Source organism: Larus michahellis, chromosome 16, assembly GCF_964199755.1.
Source record: "Larus michahellis chromosome 16, bLarMic1.1, whole genome shotgun sequence".
NCBI lineage: Eukaryota > Metazoa > Chordata > Aves > Charadriiformes > Laridae > Larus > Larus michahellis.
In genome coordinates this window covers 9,669,971-9,688,454 of record NC_133911.1, presented here as the reverse complement: position 1 = coordinate 9,688,454, position 18,484 = coordinate 9,669,971, and the positions used below count along the sequence as shown (strand labels likewise).

Below are 18,484 nucleotides of genomic sequence, written 5' to 3'. Positions count from 1 at the left end.
AAGCGCCGAGTGCAGACAAGGTTACTCCGACACCCTTGAGCCCTGCGCCCTCTGCTCCGGGGAGCAAAGCTCCCGCTTCCCAGACAGCCTGGTCACTGACGGAACGGGGCAGGACGCGTCTCTCCTGCTGCCCACAGTGATCGGCGGCTAACAAGCCGGCCACCTCGACCACCTCCGTCAGGGCAGCAGCGAGAGTCGGCGCTCCCGGATGCAGGCTGGGCACGCACCGCAAGCACGGCAAGGAGGAGCCTCTGCTCCGGCCCCTCACTGAAACCAAACCAGACCCGCACCACACCAACGCTAAACCGGTTCAAAACGAACGACAACTAGCACCCAAGAGCAAGGAACTCCCTCACACGCACAGCGTGGCGGAATTTTCTGGCAATTAACTGATTTGGCCTAACGTGAGCAATCGCATGAAAATCCCCTTTCTATCCTCCCCCAGAGCAAGAGAAATAAGCACACGCACACTTTCACAGGCATCTCAAAAAATGTAAATCTGTAATTAAATTGCTTGGCTAAACTTAGGATTTTGCACTTCTGTTAAAAAAAAAAAAAGAATTAGAAGGAACACTTCCTTCACTAGGAAATATAAAACCACTATAAACTTGATTTAAGACGAGATGACATCTTGATATGGAAATATATTTCCATCAAACATTTCAGTTAAAACTGCATAATCTGACGGAAAGCAAACATCTCGATAACGTGTTCTAAGCATTTTTAAATGCTCCATTTCTCTTGCTGCTCATCGCATTATTTTACTAAGTGTAAAGTCAACCTCAACCTACTCAGCTCTCAAAGGATATTGTTTCTCCATCCCAATTACCCGATCCAGAGCAACACATGACCATTAGCCTGCATCTGCAGACCAAAGCGCCCAAAGTTATTTGCAGCGTTGCCATGGCGATGCCCTGGCAGAGGGAAGACCAAACCCCCGCTGCTCCCTGACCCCCGCATTCAGCCCCGGCAGTGGCTCGTTGGCGGATGCCAGGGATCCTTCGGCAGCTCCAGCCCCGGAGCAGAAAAATGCCCTTGTGCTTTATTTCAAGGACCCGCAGATGCCTACAAGGGCCATGTTTAAGCTTCCTTGAAATAACCCCATGCAAAGGAGCAGAAAAAGCAACGCTTAAGGGGTTCGAAAAGTCGTAGCTGGGTTAGGAGGGTCGACTGCGGCCACCCCTTGGGATGCATCCCGCACCACATCCCACACTCCGGAGAAGTCTACGGCGAGATCAGACACCCCTGAGTTCATCCAAAGACATACGAGTTTGAGGGAGGACAGCAATGTCATAGACGTATTCAGATCTTTAAGTTACTTCATGCATTTTAATTTCTTTTATATCTTTTGATAAACCTCCCTATCGGTGAGAGACCTTGCAAAGAGTACCAGGGATTTTGAAATTAACACAAAGATTCTGGAAGTACCACTGTATAAAATACATCTTTTTCTCCTATATTTTACAACTCCTGCTTTCACCAGCATAGACAGAACACCTGTGTACTCAGATGAAAAAAATATATTCCCTTAGGAATGACTCTGAAATGTAGTCCAACATTATTATTCAATTATACCCTAAGAAAAATTCAAGTTTTATAACAGTGAACAAAATTAAACTTGCAGGTTGGGGGTGGGGAGGGAAATAAAATCTGTAAGCTAAGCTCCCTCCTCCCCCGTAATTAACACAAATTTTCCAAGACTTCATCTAGGCACAAGATTCTGCCTTTTTTTTTTTTTTTTTTTTTTCTTTTTTTCTCCCTTCTGAGCTAGCGAGGCCAAAAATCTCAGGCCACGAGAAAAGCTCTTCCTTTTAAATAATGCAACAGGGAGACTGGAACCGACACACCACGTATGCCAGCAGAGACAGCGCCAGCAGTAACCCACGGACAGAACCGGCTCCCGGTCCCGCTGCGCGGCAGCCACGGTGACAGGGCTTGCAGGAAAGACAGACAGAAATGAGTGTGACAAACTTGACATTCAAAAAGCCAGAAGTGGGTTGGTTTGGGTTTTTTTAAACATACTACCTGATGATTTGTGATTATTAGCGAACAGTCCCTCTAGAATTAAGGTACGAGACAAACGCACACCACAACACGCCGGCAAACACCATCAAGGCCATCCGCTGCTCCCTCCCCAGAGCGACGGCGATGCTCCCAAGTTCTTCTTCTGGCCTCATACACCTCGCGAGCACCTACACCTTCCCCTTTGCATCGTGCTTATGGATAACACAGACTTTCAGCTCTATGATTAACTTCATTCGCCACATTCTGTACCCTGGGAGGCTGCAAACACCAAACGCTGTTCAAAAGGAAAAGCGAAAGCCTGTGTAAATGTACACACAAGGCTCTAGCGACAACAAACACAACAGAACAGAACTGAAAACCAACAAGCTGCTTCCAGTAACAAGGAGGAGCATCGTTCTGCCACAAACCTGGGCAGAGAGCTAGCTTTCTCAACTGTCTCTGTCAAAACGTCACCTTTCCGAGGCACTGGAACTGCTATTACTCCATGCCCCATTCCCATTAGTATAAAAAACGCTTGCACAGAACAAACTGCAACCCACGGCTTCTACAATTTACATTTCAATTCCAATGACCCAAGACAAAAACATCTACGCAAAAGAGCCAGTGCCAGCAACTCCCCAAAAGACCCGATTAATTCTGCCACAGTAATTAGTATGTTAAAAAGGATACTTGGCTTTAACTTTCAGACAAAAGGAGGGGGAGTTCTAAAGGACCCCAACTTTGAAAAATACACACATGAAGCGACCCATATTTGATTCTGCGCTCAGCAAATACACACATGAACCAATTCACAGTTGCTTCGGCGCTCAGCTTGCCACGTGCAGTCGTTAAACTCCTGAGCACAGTTTTTGTTAACAGGTTTAGATGTCGCAAACGACCGATCAGAGGGACAAGAACCATTAGCTTGCAGCAGGGAGATACTAACTGGAGTTTTACAGGAATTTCTCAAAGTTGATTGCTTCTATTATTAAATGATTCCCATAAATATGGCAAGGGTACTGTAAGACAGTGCTACTAAAACCCAAAACTATCCTGTGGGTATTGCCGCGTAACTTCCAGCCGTGCTGCCCCGGGGGAATAAAGGCAAGGGATCGCAGACCTATTGGGATTGTTCTTCGCCTTCCCCCGGACCCACCAGACACCTGACTTTGAAATACCTCTCCTTCATTTCAATGAACCCAACCATGACGCGTTAACAGGAGACATGCAAACCAGCACATTCAGAGTAACTGGATTCCAGTATAAAATGCCCAATTCTTTGTGTCCCCTGTCCTTAACAAGATTTCTCAGCCAGGAGTCAGCTAATTATTTCTCAGGACCCTGTTTGGCAGGAAAAAACATGCATTGTTTTTTTGTTCATAAGTCTTTACACACAGTAAGATAACATTTTGTTTAAAACGGTACCAAAACACCTATCTAATTTTAAACAATTTTGACACACGTCAGTGAGATGATACAAGATTTGACTCTGAGACAAGTGACATACACACACGCAAGCCATAGACTTCTGCTAGACTAGTAGTCAGCTTCCACATTCGCCTTCAAGCCTAGTTTAAAGCTCACTTTAAACTTTTAATAGGACTTTATTATTTTAAAAACAGGTTTCAGAGCCAGGGCATTCATATTCTGTAACTTACATGACATTCTCTCAAAAAATAATCCATAAGCATCAAGTAAACTGGTACGTTTAGGAACAAGTAAGAGATTTAACTACCTCATTAGTGTTCCAGCGGTGCCTCTCTTTCGGTAAACTTGAACATTTTGGTAGACATTCAAGCAGCTTCTTCGGTAAAAAGATTTTTACATGACTGCCATTGCTGTTCCCATGATCATCTAGAAAGAAGAGAGAGAGACGATGTACACACCGGGGAACAGGCGGTTTCCACGAGGAGACCCCAGCTACCGGAGAGCTTGGAAACCCCCCAGTTCCCTTGTCAAAGAGCAGGTAATTTCTCACTGCAGAGAAGAACACGGCTTTCTGTTGAAATGGCATCTTTATTTCAGAAATATAAATACAGTTTAATTCCTTGTGGTTGCAAAGTTTGAGAAGAGCTTTGATGGATTTGTGCACGAGGAGCCCGTGTGGGTGCTTACCTGTGCCTATTTTAGCTTATTATTTCCCTCAGTAACAAATTTTACAAGCAATAGCGACAAAACGTTATGGAAGCTGCACCCACAGCGGTACGACCTGCCAGCAAAGTCGTAAATGAAGTTCACGCTCAACAGGATTTGCAAGTAAATAGACACAGAACCCCAGTACCTGCTATAATTTTGTCAAGCTGCAGCAGAAATGCAACTCCAGGTCTATTAGTTCATTTAAAACTAAAATCCGCTGTACCGATTAAAACCAGGTTACTGTTCTTTCCACGGACAGCTCAGAAAGTGAATGTAGTTCCTCAACATGAGTGAGGCAGAGGGATGGAAACCTTCCTATCTCACCTTCCCCGGGGGGGTCTCAAAAGCAGAAATACTGCAGAATACAAAATTACTCTTTTTTGTTGCTAAAAACGTAGAAGGTGCATTGATTCCCCTTAAAAAAAAAAAAAAAAAAAAAAAACAAAAGCGAGACCCAAAAAACCCTCAAGTCCAACAACAGACTGCAGAAGTCCCAAAACCATTAAGCTGGTTACGTCTCTACCATCACCTGAAGAACCAGAGCATCCACGAACCGCCTGTTTATGGACCAGATCAGTCCCCACAGAAGAGGGAAGCGGAGCAGCAGGATCAGAGATCCCAGCTACGGCACAGGAGTTCTGCGGGTTCTCCTTCCAAAAGCCCCTTCTCTGCCATCTTCCGCTGTTGTCGCGCTCCGCGTGACAGATGCTGGGTGGCGGTATAGGAGAAGTACACTTACTCATCGGCATTTTACCCTACAAAATTAATTTATAGTCATTTCCCATTTGGAAGTGTACAGAAAAAGGATATTAACTTTTTTCCTTTTACACATCTAATCATTTTATGTCATTAAACAGATGCCAGCATCATGATAAAACTCCTCAGCGATTACAGAGGATACAGAAATTTCCCGTGACCTGCAGCAAAGCAGAGAGAACCGTCCCGCAATCACTGGAGAAGGCGGGTGAAGAGCACAAACCAGCAGCCAGACATCCCTAGTATTTTTAAAGCTTGATTATACTCTTGGATGTGTCAAGTTCAACAATATACATGCTGTTAAATCAACTACTCGTGCAAGCACAGCAGATGAGTTTACAAGATAAGCAGCGATGTGTATGATAATCGTGAGCTGCTCTATAATTTATGAGTCCTGTGCGCTCCCTGAGTTATTGGGAACTTTGCTGTACGGCTGCCTTGGACTAAATCAACAGGGCTGCCAGCTTCCTACCTCTTCCCGGCCGAGGGAGTGCTCCGGCAGCATTGATCTCTGCTGAACGGATAAAGAAACCAGGAAGCAGGCGCTCTCAATTAATATTTTGCATGCCATTCCAGGATTTCTCCCTTGCCATCGAGGGTCTCAGACCGCTACTCTATGGGGCTTTTTGGCCACATCCTTTTCCCAGTCAATATTCTGCACGTGTGGCTGTCACCTTTGTTATTCGCCCCCACCTCTGGCCACTCAAAGCTTCCCAAACACGCATGTCGTGACACGGGGGGTTATCCATAAGGACACCAACCCGACGGGGGCCGGGCAGGGCCCCACTGTGCCAGCGGCCCCCAGACATCCCCATGGGCGCTTTCAGACCTGCCACCCAATTTAGCTGGTACCTCCTTAACATTCCCTACATTTAATTTTATACCGTTTTCATTTCTCATTCAAAATATTGCATCGCACTACATTCAATTCATTAAGGCGGCAAAGTATTTTACAGCACACATTATTGCTTTTATCAGCCAAACTACATCCCCAGTTACATCTCATCAGCTTATTTTCCATGGGCACATTTTAATTGACATTAATTGTATTACTTCCCCTTACCTCCGTATCAGTCAAGTCCTCTATCATTCATTCCATTATTTTGCGGGGCTGGCAGACCTCTAATTATTCAGCTCGTTTTATTAACTTTCTTCCACTGTCATCAATTATCAGTATTATTAATCCAAAAAGTGCCGATGGATAATAGATCCCTTAAAAATGTTTTGGTAGAAGTTCTCAGAACTTGCTGACTCTAAACCTTCCAAATCCTGTTGTTAGCATCTCATACCTTTGTGTTATTGTAGCCACGGAAGGTCATTTTCATCATCCTGTAATGTGACTACATCTCGCGTAATGCTTCCCTTCTCTGCCTTTAGCAACGACATTTCTTCATTCCAAAAGATCCCCAACATGGAAAACAACAACTGCCACCTGCCTCAATCTTTTCGTTAAAGAATCCTCTACCTGCAGGGTCAGAATGACACACAATAATTACGTTATGCGAAGCGAATCCCGAATTCAGTGACCTCTAAAACAGTTTGACCTTGGGAAAGGACGAAGCGGGCCAACCAGCTCTGAGGATTAAGAACAAGAAAGCGCCTGTACCCAAACGATGCTTGCTTTAGAACTTGCTTCTCCGCCCGCGGGAATCACTCACGACATATTCCCCAACGGAGGGAAGCCAACGTGGATGAGGGGGAAGCCGGGCACAGAGGAGGAGGAGGAAGAGGAGGACTGCTCTCCCGGCTGCTCTAAGGGTGCTGCAGATCTCAGTCACCTGGGACCTCCTCCGGGATCAGGCTCCTTCGGAACGCCCTCGCCACCACCCGGGACCTGCCACCCCACCTACAGGCTGGTGACCCACCGCTCACGTCCCTGCGAATCGGCGATGGCTCTGCTGCTCACATTCCTCACCAACAATCACAATCTTTCCAACTCAAACGCTTTAGGGAGGTGGAGCAAATCCTTTGGTTTGAATCAAATCCCTCATTTCTAGTCAGCCCACCATAACCACTCACCAGAATGTCTCCTGCTGAAGTCAGAGGAGCGCGAACCAACTGCTCGGCACCCGCGCCCAACTTACAGAGCAACCAGCACGTTCCAGAGGAAATATTTTACATTTATTTAGAACTAAAATTTCCTCTGTTGTTAAAAAAAGGAGCTGCAATTTCACAATGCTTATTTGATTTCACTGTGCTAATCCAGGCCAGATCTGTACTTGAACTTTCTTGCCCGTATTATTTTTGCTATGGGTGCGACTTATGACATTGTGATCTGCAAACCCATCCAGTGTCAATAAAAAGTGCTTTTGCAAGCAAAGCTGCACTTGCACAAGGAGGATTTGCCAGTAAAGCTCTATCGACATGGGGTTTTTTTTAGTGCAAAGCTGGCCACAGCTCAAAAACGCTTCCCGAGGCATGCACAGCCAATTCTGAAACTACAATAAGGAAGCTACATACTAAAATACAGCAGCCTACAACGCATCTTGCTATATTTCAGTATGAAATTCCAAAATTTAGGTTCCGTTGGCAATCTTCAAGATTACTTATTAGAAAACCAGAAACTCATGTAAAATTAAGAAAGTACAACTATTATAAAGTTCATGTAAAGTTCCATATTAATTATACCACATAAACCCTTCGTAATTTTATGGGTTTCTTCATGCTCCTTGCACTTTATCCTCCCAAGGGATGCAACATGGGCCATAAAACTTTAAAGCGCACAACAGCAAATCACACAGTGAGCCTGTGCTCTACCCCCGCTCTCCAAACAACCCCCCTCCTCTCCTTTTTTCTTCTTTCTTTAACTGGTTCTTAAATCTTCTGTGATCCAGGAGGTGAATTTAGATCTGTAGACATTTAACTACCACACTTTATCAATATAACGTATAATTGGAGAATATAGAAATGGCTGAATGGGTGTTGATCAACTGCTGATTTGCAGACAGTTCTATACAGGAAATAAATATAAAGAATAAGCCTATAAAATCACAAACACAAGTTTTATAAACCCATTATTATGAAGTAATAACTTAGGGTTGGCCATCTTCTTAACTACCTCACCAGAGACGTAAAAGGTGTTTAAACGTTACAAATAGGTGCTTTCGTATAAAACAAACAGCTAAAATCACAACGTAATTATTAGCTACTTAAATAGGACTGGAGGGCGTCACGTTAACCACGATGGCACTGACCACGCTGCGGCCCGAGCGGTGGAACCGAGGACCCACAGTTCAGACACAGCACCCACCGCACGCCCAAACCTGGGCTACCCAAAGTCACCCGCTCCCTGGCGTAACGCAGCAGGAACCCACGCGCCAGTCCCCCTCACAGGGCAAATAATGACCCCGTGCCTTATTTGAGAGAGCTCAGTAGTGAGTACGTCAATACCCAAAGCAGCGGCTCCGCTGTCCTTCCTTCGGACTTGTGCTCAACCCATTTGGCTTTTCTGAAACTCTTCCCTTCCCCTTTGCAAAAATAGCTACTCTCCCAATAACTCGCTTTTCTAAAGATGATACACAAAGACTTAGACAAAAATGAAAGTCAAGGTATCTAGATTTAGTCAAAAGAAAATTTTTTATTTTTTTTTTTAACATATTTGCGTTTCCCACATATTGATTTGGCTCTGCTGGGTCCCAGGCTGTGGGCAGGGGTATGAAGTCCCCTTGATGTCCTACATTCTTCCACTTGCTGACCTCTGGACACAGACAAAACCAATAAATTCAATCTGGCAGAATTAAGTGCAAAGAATTATCCCTGATACAAATATCTGAAGGACTGGCATGCTATTTCTCATAGTTAAACTTCGTTCCTGGCATTTTCAATCAGTAAACAAGTAGCAATATAAGCAAAACCAACAGCTTTTGCTCTGTTTTCTAGAAATATTTGGACGATTACAGTTGTAAATCTCTTGGCAACAAAAGCAGATTTCTAAATATCAATAGAGGGCGGCTGAGATAAGATAACCAGGTCCAGCTCTCGGCGCTGCCGTCCCAGCACCCGGCTCAGCCACTGGCCAAGGAAAGGTGTCCCCATCCTGCGCCGGGAAGGACATGGGCAGCCCCAGGAGCCACCCGGGGGCCGAGGGGGGATGCAGGAAAAGGGTAAACGTTTGAGCAATGGCAAAAAACATGATATCGGAGCAAGAGGGGATGAGACACAAACCAGCACACGCAGAGCTGCTGCCTGCAGGGAAACAGGAGGAGCGAGGAAAACTAGGAAGGATGGGGAAGTCCTAGGAATGGTAGTAATATCAAGGATGACCAAGGAAGTAATTTTCCTCTAGTCATTTACTGAATCTAGCCTAGTTGCTTGGAATATTTGTGATAAACACTTTGTTGCTACGACAAGCTCTACAAACCATTCTAAAACTGTAAGAAATACAAATATAGCTAAAACTCTGGTGCTGCGTATTATCCTCCGGGTTCTCAACCAACAACGCTCTACTTGGAAGTTACTGTGTCCTCTTCACACAGCAGAAACTTTCTTGACATTCCATAACTGAATCCAACTAAACAACACACTCACGTAAAACTGCAAATGGTGCGTTTAGGGGAAGAGTTGATAGCACAATTCTTCTTAATGAAAGCCCAAGTGCTGGTTGCAAAGGTCTGGTTTACACAATTAGCTATTTATTTCTTATGCTGTACATTTATCACTGGGCTCAGCACTTAGGAGGCTGCTTCCCCCAGCCAACAAAACGGGCTCCTCTATTTCCCAGGCTCCTTCCTCTCTCCCCGCTTCGCAGGCGGCTGAAAGCACCTGCTAACCATACAAGACAGCAGGATTTGGTCAAATTCAGAAGGTGCACAAAAGTAACTATTTTAAACGCAATCTTCAGGAGCGCTAAAACAGTGCAGTCGCTTCAACTCTCTCCTGCCGCTCCTAAGTGTGCTCATGTGTGATTTTCACCGTCTTGCATTTAAGTATGACGAGTGCAACAGAATGATTAGACCATTGCTCATGGTTGCCAACAATTCATTTGTTTTAGACCTGTCATCAGTTCCCTCGTCCCTTGGTTTTCACTAAAAATACATCATCAAATTCAACTGCAATGAAACTAAGGAGAGATGCATATTATTAGCCAAGCCAAGCAAAAATAAACCACCCATTTATACAGTTTTCAATACTACAAAAGTTCTCAACGCTACAACAAATTTTCCAGGAGTCACAAAGTGTTGGCTAAGGTTAGTGAAATTGCTTACTCTGAGCCTACACTCTGGCAGCCACCAGCCACTGAGATTTTTACTTTTTTTTTTTTTTTTTAAACTATGAACGGTTCGAGTTTGGAAACCTACCTGGAGAGCTGGCAGGAAAATACCCCAAAAACCCTTAAACTGAAGAGCAGGGCAAGAACCCCACAACCCCTTGAAGAGACAAGAGCAGGAGAAGGACACTGAGCCCTCCGTTCCCAGTGATAACAGGAGTTTGCTCTTGCTCACCCAGTGCCATCACTGCTCCTTGGTACGGAGCCACACCGACAGCATCGCCCCAGGAAGAGGGTGCTGCACCCCAAAACACTGGGGTCAAGACAAAAGCCAGCACCCACAGGCGTGCTCATCCTTCAAAACCCGTGTTTAAAACAGGGTGAACACAACACAGGGCTGAAGGGACACAGGAAGCCACAGGCGGTGAAAACAGGACACGAAGTGAGGGGAAAAAACTGAAAAGGAAAACCTCAGCAAGGTGTGGAAGAGGAAGCCAGGAAGCACTGAAGACGCAAGAAGCTGCTGGAAGCACTGCATTTTAATTAACCGGCACTGTATTCCACAACACACTCCACCAGCCTCATTTCGCTCCATGGAAAGGTTTGGGTTTGTTTTTTGTTTTTTTTTTTTTCTTTCCCTGCAGATATATTTGGTTTATTGAAGCAGAGACAGAAGGGACACTAAAAAAGGAAGGTCACATTCCAGCTCCTGCTTTCTGAAGGCTGCCTGGACAGAGAGGTAGGACAGCCATCGCCCCTTCCGCCGCTGACATACATCTTTCTAAGCAGGGCTTTAAAAAACTGCATGTTTGAGAAGAACCGTTTAAAAACGTTAGTAAAGTTAGCAACAAGTCTTGAAAGATTGAATTTTAAAAACATTTCTTTTAACCTTACTCATACATAATCCTTCCACTGCTTCCCGACACGTGAAATGAAACCTGAGTTACAACATCTGTAGGAAAGCCTCCCACAGAAGTAGCTTTAAAAACCCACACAAGTAAACCAAAACCCTTTGAGCCAAAGTGTTTGGGAAAACCATTAACAAGAGATGGGGAATTGGATTAAAAAACCCGAGCTTTGAACAAGCCCCATGCCTTACACCAGGAGTCTTGTGCGTAAAACGGTTCGAATACCAAGAGACTCCAAAAAAAATGATCTCTCACACACGTGTAGTTTGGACAAGAGCACATCAGGTCTGCTCTCTGAAACCATCCTGCTGGCTCACAGCCCTCTGAGTGGGTCCAGAAACGTCAGTAAAAGCAGTTTGCTACAGTCTCTGACAACAGAAATTTTGGTAAAATCCCAACTGCTGAAATTCAGCAAAAATTCCAGGTGTCAAACCCTGCCTCTCCACCCTGACAGTCCAACTGTGCCAAGACGGACAGCAGTACCGAGGGCGCAGCACAAAATCCAATCCATCACGCTCACAATAAGCTCAGGTTTGTTTAAGTAATAAAATGTTATGCAACACTTCCGCAGAGGGAAGTAAATATTTGCTGTTTAACAACCAAATCAAGAATGTTTTGTTTTTAAAAGGTATGTTACCAGAACAGCCTCTGGCATTCAGTAATCTCTGAAGCTCTCACTTCCTTCCCGGTCAGTATCAACGGCAAACCCAGAAATGCTGCCAGAATCCCCCCCACCGTCCCCGGCTCACCTGGGCATTACCGGGAGAAGTTCCACCTCCCCTTTCCCACCCCTTGGCCCCACCTGCATTCACGGGCGTAACATTTGACAACCGCCTCCGACCGACCTTAGCGGGGAACACAAATGAAGTGCCCAGCTCCTGCGCCAGCCGCACCATTTAAATACACGGGCATTGCTCTAAAGCCATTGGTTTCAGATACCTGTCCATGAGAACACACAGAAACACAAATAAAGGTTCTCTATGCTCATTCTATTTTGAACTTTTTAAAAACTTTCTTTTTTTAATTTAACGACGAGCCCCCACCCTGATCAAGTTCACAGCCCATCACAGCTGCCAAGGTGGCACCTCCAAGGGGCAGTGCTGCCATTTCACTCCAGACACAAAAAACGGGTGAGAAACTACAGGAGCCACAAACCCTGTGCTGCAGCAATGGTCAGAGCTGTTCGGCCACGGAGCCCAGCTTCATCCTGCCTAAGGAAACCAGAAGAGAGGGAACTCACCCAGGTTCTCCAGGACGTGGAAGCCTCTCCTGCAGGCGGGGAGCAGAGACACCAGCCACGTTTCAACCCCCACCTACCACCGAGGCTGCTCCGCTGCCAGCTGGGCACCAGCAGCCCCCACCGACGCCTGGCGGGGCAGCTCCGAGCCCAGGTGGGTCTGCGGAGCCGCTTGTGGATGTCCACGGGGCTCGATTCTCCTGTGCCACATCGGGTGGATGGACCAGATTGGTCCCCAATAAAGCAGTGCTTCTCCACGCAACTAACTGCGAGCTGCCATTTAACTTTGGTTTTTAAAGTACCAAAAACCTAAAGCTACTTGCATTCTCTCCTCCAGCATCTGTACTACTGGTGAAACACTTGTCTTGAATCACGCTTTAAAACGATTCCCATTTAAGTTTCTGACAGGCGGAGTTTAAGTTTAAGGAATGAATGGTTTATATCTTGCCTCCCTGAAAATATACCACAGAACTAGGTCAGCACAGGGAGCTGCTCCGCGATTACTACGAGAACAACCCAGCCGCCGGTGCCAAGCCGAGGACGCCCGGCTCCCACCGCAGCCGTGCCGCCGGTGCCACGCACGGTGCGGAGCAGTGACCGGCCGGTGACACGTTTCAGCACTGGGCACAGAAGCTGATGCTCCAGCTACGTTACAACAGCAAACACTGCTGCCGAGCCATCACCTCAGCAAGAACACACCTCAATGGCCCACAAAAACCAGTTTCCAATACGAAACATGACAAAAGTTGCATTAGATAACAAGCAGAAAGGCCAAATTACCTTCCAAGTCAAGGAGCACTGACCTGCACGGCCCTGCAAAGCCACGGCCTCAGAGCAACGAGCATACTGAAAGCTGTGCTTTACGCAGAAAAAACGTCATTGTGCCTTAGCACAGGAAGCCCCAAAACAGAGTGAAGCCCGAGCGCGTTTGGTGACAGCGCTTTCATCCGCTGAAGAACCAAAACTTCACAGTTTGAGCTGCAACTCCAGGTAGACACTAATTCTCTTCTCACTTACACCCCTGTTCACCAGTTGGCATTTTACCACTCCAGTGGAATTAATCATTTACTTCAATGTAAATGAGAGAAGAATGAAGCCCAGCGCTTTCCAGAGCACAGGGAAGATGGAACTAATGAATTTGGAAGCATCAAAGAGATTAATAAAAGATGAAGCTGACAACACTCATAATCACCACTACTACTTAAAATTTACATTTTTGCAGGGCACTCAGTGTTCATGATGCTGGACAAGGTGCAGGGAAACAGCAAACCAAAGGTAGCCGTGCCTACCATAGGCTCTACGGCTGCTAAATTAAAAGATACCAAAAAAAAAAAAAAAGACACAGTCCCAAAGCACTTTGAGCAAAAATCCAGACGAAGAGGTGGGAAAACAACCCCGGAATCCTGAGGGGTTTCCCAGTAAAGAGTGCAAGTGAGGAAGAGGGAGGAAATGCGCTTGTTATAGCAAATAAAGAAAAGAAAAAAAGACTAGCCCAATTAAATACAGATATTTGAGGCGCCCAACTACACCCAGAGCGATTCCTGAGGCACCAGTGAAACGTACCCGGTTTCAGTTACGCAAGGGGTTAGTGCGGGATACCAACCATCCCCCCTCCCCGGTAAAATGGAGGCCCTGACACCGGTACCGGCCGCACCAGCCCCGGCTGCCTCAAGCACCGCCCGGGGCGATGCCCGTCCCGTCCCAGGGCGCCATCCCGGTCCCGGCGGCGGGGCCCGGAGCCGCCGCGAGCGCTTCCCGCCGGCCTGCTCGGACAAACTTCAGTTAAATAACAGAAAATACTAACTACGGGGCGAGCGGGCCCCGGGAAACCGCCCCGCTCCCCCCCGGGCCCGGCGCCGCGCTCCCGCCGGCGGGGGGGGGCGGCGGGCGGAGCAGCGCTTCCCCCTTGCGGACACGCCGCGCCCGGCTCCCCGCCGCGACGGCAACTTCGGCCCGGAGTTGGGCGCCCCGCTCCCCCCCTTCCCGCGGCCGGCAGGGGCGAGTGGGGCGGGGCGGGCCGGGCCCTCCCCTCGGCTCGCTCTCCCCCGGGCCCGCCGCTCCGCCCGCCCCGGTAGCGCCCGCCCCCGGCCCGCCCGCTGCCCGCCAGCGCGGAGGCCCCGGTGCGGCGGGGCCGCGGACGAGGCTGCCCCGCTCGTGACGGGCGCGCGCCCGCGAGGCACGTGCGCCGCCGCCGCCGCCGCCGCCGGAGGGGGGGGAGGGGAGCGGGGAGGAGGGCGACGGGGGCGGCGCGGCCAGGCCCGGCCCGGCGCGGCGTGACCCCGGGCGGCGGCGGGCCCAGGCCATCAGCGGCGAGCGGCGGCCGGGAGCCCCGCGCCGCGCCCTGCGCCGGCCCCGCCGCCGCAGCCTCCATGTTGGCGGCGGGCGGGCACGTGCCGGCGGGCGGCGGGAGGCGTGCCCGTGCCCCGGCCCGGCCCAGCCCGGCCCGGCCGCCGCGGCCCCGGCGCCACGCGGCCTGCCCGCCGCACATGGCCTGCCCGCCGCCCCGGCCCGGCCCCGCGGGGGCGCCCGCCGCCGCCAAACTTCGCGCCGCGCGGCCCGGCCCGGCCTCCTCCGCCGCCGCCCCGCGGCGGGGGCAGGGGCGGGGGGCGGCGCGGGAGGCCCGGCGCGCCGACAGCCCGGCGGCGGCGGCGGGCGGGCCCGGCGCGGCCCGGCGGCGCGGGGCGGGGGGCGGCCCGGCCGCGCTCTCACCTTCCGGCTTGTTTTCGGCAGCCATTTCCCCTCCGCGCGCCACATCCTCCTCCGCCTCCTCGCGACCGGGACCCAGGCGCGCGCCGCCTCCTCCCGCTGCCGCCGCCGCCGCCGCCGGGCCGGCCACCCCGCGCGCACGGCGCACACCCCGCGCCGCCCATTGGGGGAGCCGCCGCACTGACACCCGCCGCGGCCAATCGCGGCGGGCGGAGGGCGGGCGCCCGGAGGGGATGGGCGCGACGGACAGCCCGCCCCGCCAATGGGAGCGCCGCAGCGCTTCACTGACACCCGCCGCAGCCATTCAGCGGCGGCGCCGGGAAGACGAGGAGGGCGGGACGAGGCGCTTGACTGACGGCTGCAGAGGCCACTCGGTAAGCGGCGCCGCTTTACTGACGGCCGCCAGAGCCAACCGCGCCGCGGAGGAAACGGGACGCGCCGATTGACGCACGGGGCCGCCGGCGCCGGCAGCCAATGACCAGCGCTCCCCGCCAGAGTGACGGCGCGCGGGACCAATGGGGCGGGCGAGCCGGGCGGCCGCCGGCGCCCCCGCCCCCCGCCCTGTCCATTGGCTGCGGGCGGCCCCGGCGGGCGCACGCCCCCTCCGCGCCCTGTAACCCTAAACAAAGCCGCCGATTGGCGCGGCGGGCGGCACGCCCCGCCCCTCCCCGCCCGCCCGGCGGGGGCAGCCCCGCGGACCGGCCCGGTCCCGCAGGTAGCGGGGGCAGCGGCGCCGGTCCCGCCCGGCCGCCCCTTCCGCGGCGCAGCGAGAGCCCGCTGACCCTGTGCCGCGTCGGGGGGCTCCCGGTCCGCCCGTACGCAGATAACGCGCCGGCGGTGTCAGCCTCCTCCGCGGCCCGCCGGGAGGGCGGCGACACCGGTGGCGGAGGGGCCCCGCCAGCCGGCGGAGCGCTCTCGAGCCGCCGCGTTGGAGCGGAAAGGCCGGAGCTGCGGTGTGTTCTCGAGTGGGGAAACGCCGCCGCAGCTGGGAGAGGCTCAGGAACCGTTTTTACAAAGGCCAATCTGAAAGCCCGCGATTCCCCCATCCCCCGGTAACGCCGGCGCTGAGCCCGCGCCCCGCTCGGAGCCGGGACGGACTCCCCAGCCCCGCAGAGCCCTGTGCAACCAGCCCCGGGGCTGAACCGGGGATCCCCCCGTTTCCCCACCCTGTGCGAAGGCCGAGCCCCCGCTCCCCTGGCGGAGCGACGGGCTGGGCTGGCCAACGCCAAGGCAGAAGCGGCAGCTCCGGGCAGGACGAGGGAGATCCGCGCTCTGCGGAACCCGGGTCTGCGCTGGCCGGGCGATGGGGAACGTCCGAGGGGGCCCTGAGCCTGAGCAGCACCCAACTGCGGCTGTGCCACCCCCAGCCAGGGCCTCGGGAGCTTCAGCTGCAGAGTCCCCCAGGGAATCAAGTAAATCACTCTGTCCTTTTCAAAACAGAAAGCGCCTTGGAAGAGCGATGGATTCTTTGCCTGGCCAAGTTTTCTCCCCATCTCCGTCAAAGCTTGAAAAGTCCTGGCACTTCTGCCTCCTCAAGCAGAGCTCCGTGTAACTGGACCACATCTAATGCTGGCACAATGCAAATGAAGATGGAAACGGTTGTTTCCTTTGATGTGTGTGACTAAACACGCAAAAAGGATATTTTCCCTTAGATCCTCATGAGAGTGGAACTCCTTTAAAAGACCTGTTGGCCCTCTGGTTTTGCTAAGGACCAAAGCCATCCCCGAGCCAAGACGAAAGGGGAGTACGTTGTGATGGGTCTCTTCTAAGACAGAAGAAAGGAAAATTCCTTTTTCCTATTTTCAGTGGCTGCTAATCTCGTGGAGCGTGAAAGGCACATTGAGGAAGAGGCTCTAGAATGACAGGCTCACTCCCGACGGCCACAAAGCTCGTCTAGTATATTCTGGCCTATGAATACACACAAATATTAATGCAGCTACAGGATCTGCTATGATAATTGTTTCCTTCAGCTGTTCAAGATACACTGGAAACTTTTCTAGTTGCCATGCTGGGAAAGAGCTATCATTTTCTTAATGAGTTCTAGGGAATTTATGTCTCTCCTTGAATATTCTTCCGAGATGATCCGTACACTTTGAGCAGAGACATGAGGCAGCCATACAGCTGGTGCTCCTCACAGTTTGTATTATGGCAAAAAAGGAATTCTAGATTAAACCAGGTATCCCTATGCTGTTAAGAGAGGGAAGACCATTTTCTCATGCAAGTACCGGATGTTTAGGTGACATCTCACTAAACGCGGAGGGCCAGCCCGCGTGGAACCCATTCCCAGTGCTCCCTAGGGAGCAGCAGGTGCCAGTGTCCACCCCCTACGGACAGAGATCTGCCTTGCCATCGCTTCTCCAGCAAGAAACAGGCACCAGGATTAGCCCAGAAGCAGAGCCCACAGTGCCTTCAGAGTGCCAATCTACCCACTGCCTCTCTGCCCTCAACCAGCTCACCTCCAGCCACGTCAGTCTCCTGCCCAAGATTAACCTCAGGTTGGGATTCTGAAGGAGCTGGAGCTTCCACATGGATATTCAGCCAAGACTACATAATGAAAAGGAGACGAGAGAAACAGTGGAGCTAATGCATCTCCTCCAAGTTACAAGGACTCTGCTTACTGGAGGGGAGGCTGGACTAGATGACCTTTAAAGGTCCCTTCCAACCCAACACATTCTGTGATTCTGTGACTCTCACTCTGCTACCAAATACAATTATGTCGGAGAACTGTGTGGATTTGGTTCTGCAGACACCAGTGCTTGCGGCTGAAACGCCATTAGGAACCCAGCCCGCTCCCAAGTACGCAGGAGCAACTGTTGCCACAAATAGTCTTTCCATTCTTCGCAGGGAGACAAGCACAACCATTTATTTTGGTCATAACCCTCGCTGCATTGTTCACTTACATACTCTTGAGAACAAATAACCATAAGGTACTCCACATGGGGTTAGACCTTGAGATCACCCAGAAACATAATTAAATGCAAAATCAGCTACATGTGTACACAAGAGTGTCCATCTCTCTCTTCTCTCCAAAGCTCAAGTAGTTCCTTATGTGCCTCTATGGCTCATTAGAGTAATGAGGTCCATGTGCTCTGATTGACAAGGTTGTTCAGGACGCCAGCTGCCTTCTCTCAGCCGTTACAGTCTGGGGAAGGAGGAAACAGCTCCACTTCCAGAACGCACACAACCCACCTTCGCCCTACAGGAGCGTGCAGCCTGCTCTGTAGAGTGTCTTTGGGGCACTGTCTGGCTTTCTAGATCCTTCCTGGTCTGCAAAGATGATGAGAATTTGTGTGGATGAGGACGAGTAAGGCATTTTTAAGGGGTTATCAAAGTACTGTATGAACACTGCTACATATGGCTAATGAACTTATTCTCTTCCTCAATATAAGCTTTTCTACCAGGAGGGAAAAAAAACCCTAATAAACTGAATCTTATATACCTGAAACCATACATAATTTTAACAGTAGCCTATAGGTTATTACAGCAATGTGATCTATGTAATATTACGGATGCTATTTGAACATGGACTTT

General features: G+C 50.5%; 1 protein-coding gene across 5 annotated transcripts in view; it reads right to left on the bottom strand.

Annotated features, from left to right (window-relative positions):
* CAMTA1 (calmodulin binding transcription activator 1) overlaps nucleotides 1-18,484 on the bottom strand; it is a 296,378-nt gene that overhangs the window by 263,980 nt on the left and 13,914 nt on the right. For 4 of the 5 annotated variants that reach the window (XM_074560717.1, XM_074560719.1, XM_074560718.1 and 1 more), the window contains exon 3: nucleotides 3,740-3,858. In XM_074560717.1, coding sequence (XP_074416818.1) covers nucleotides 3,740-3,858 — 119 coding nt within the window. Of the gene's footprint in view, nucleotides 1-3,739; nucleotides 3,859-14,956; nucleotides 15,107-18,484 lie in introns of those variants that run through there. The other variant, XM_074560721.1, reaches the window with a different exon arrangement.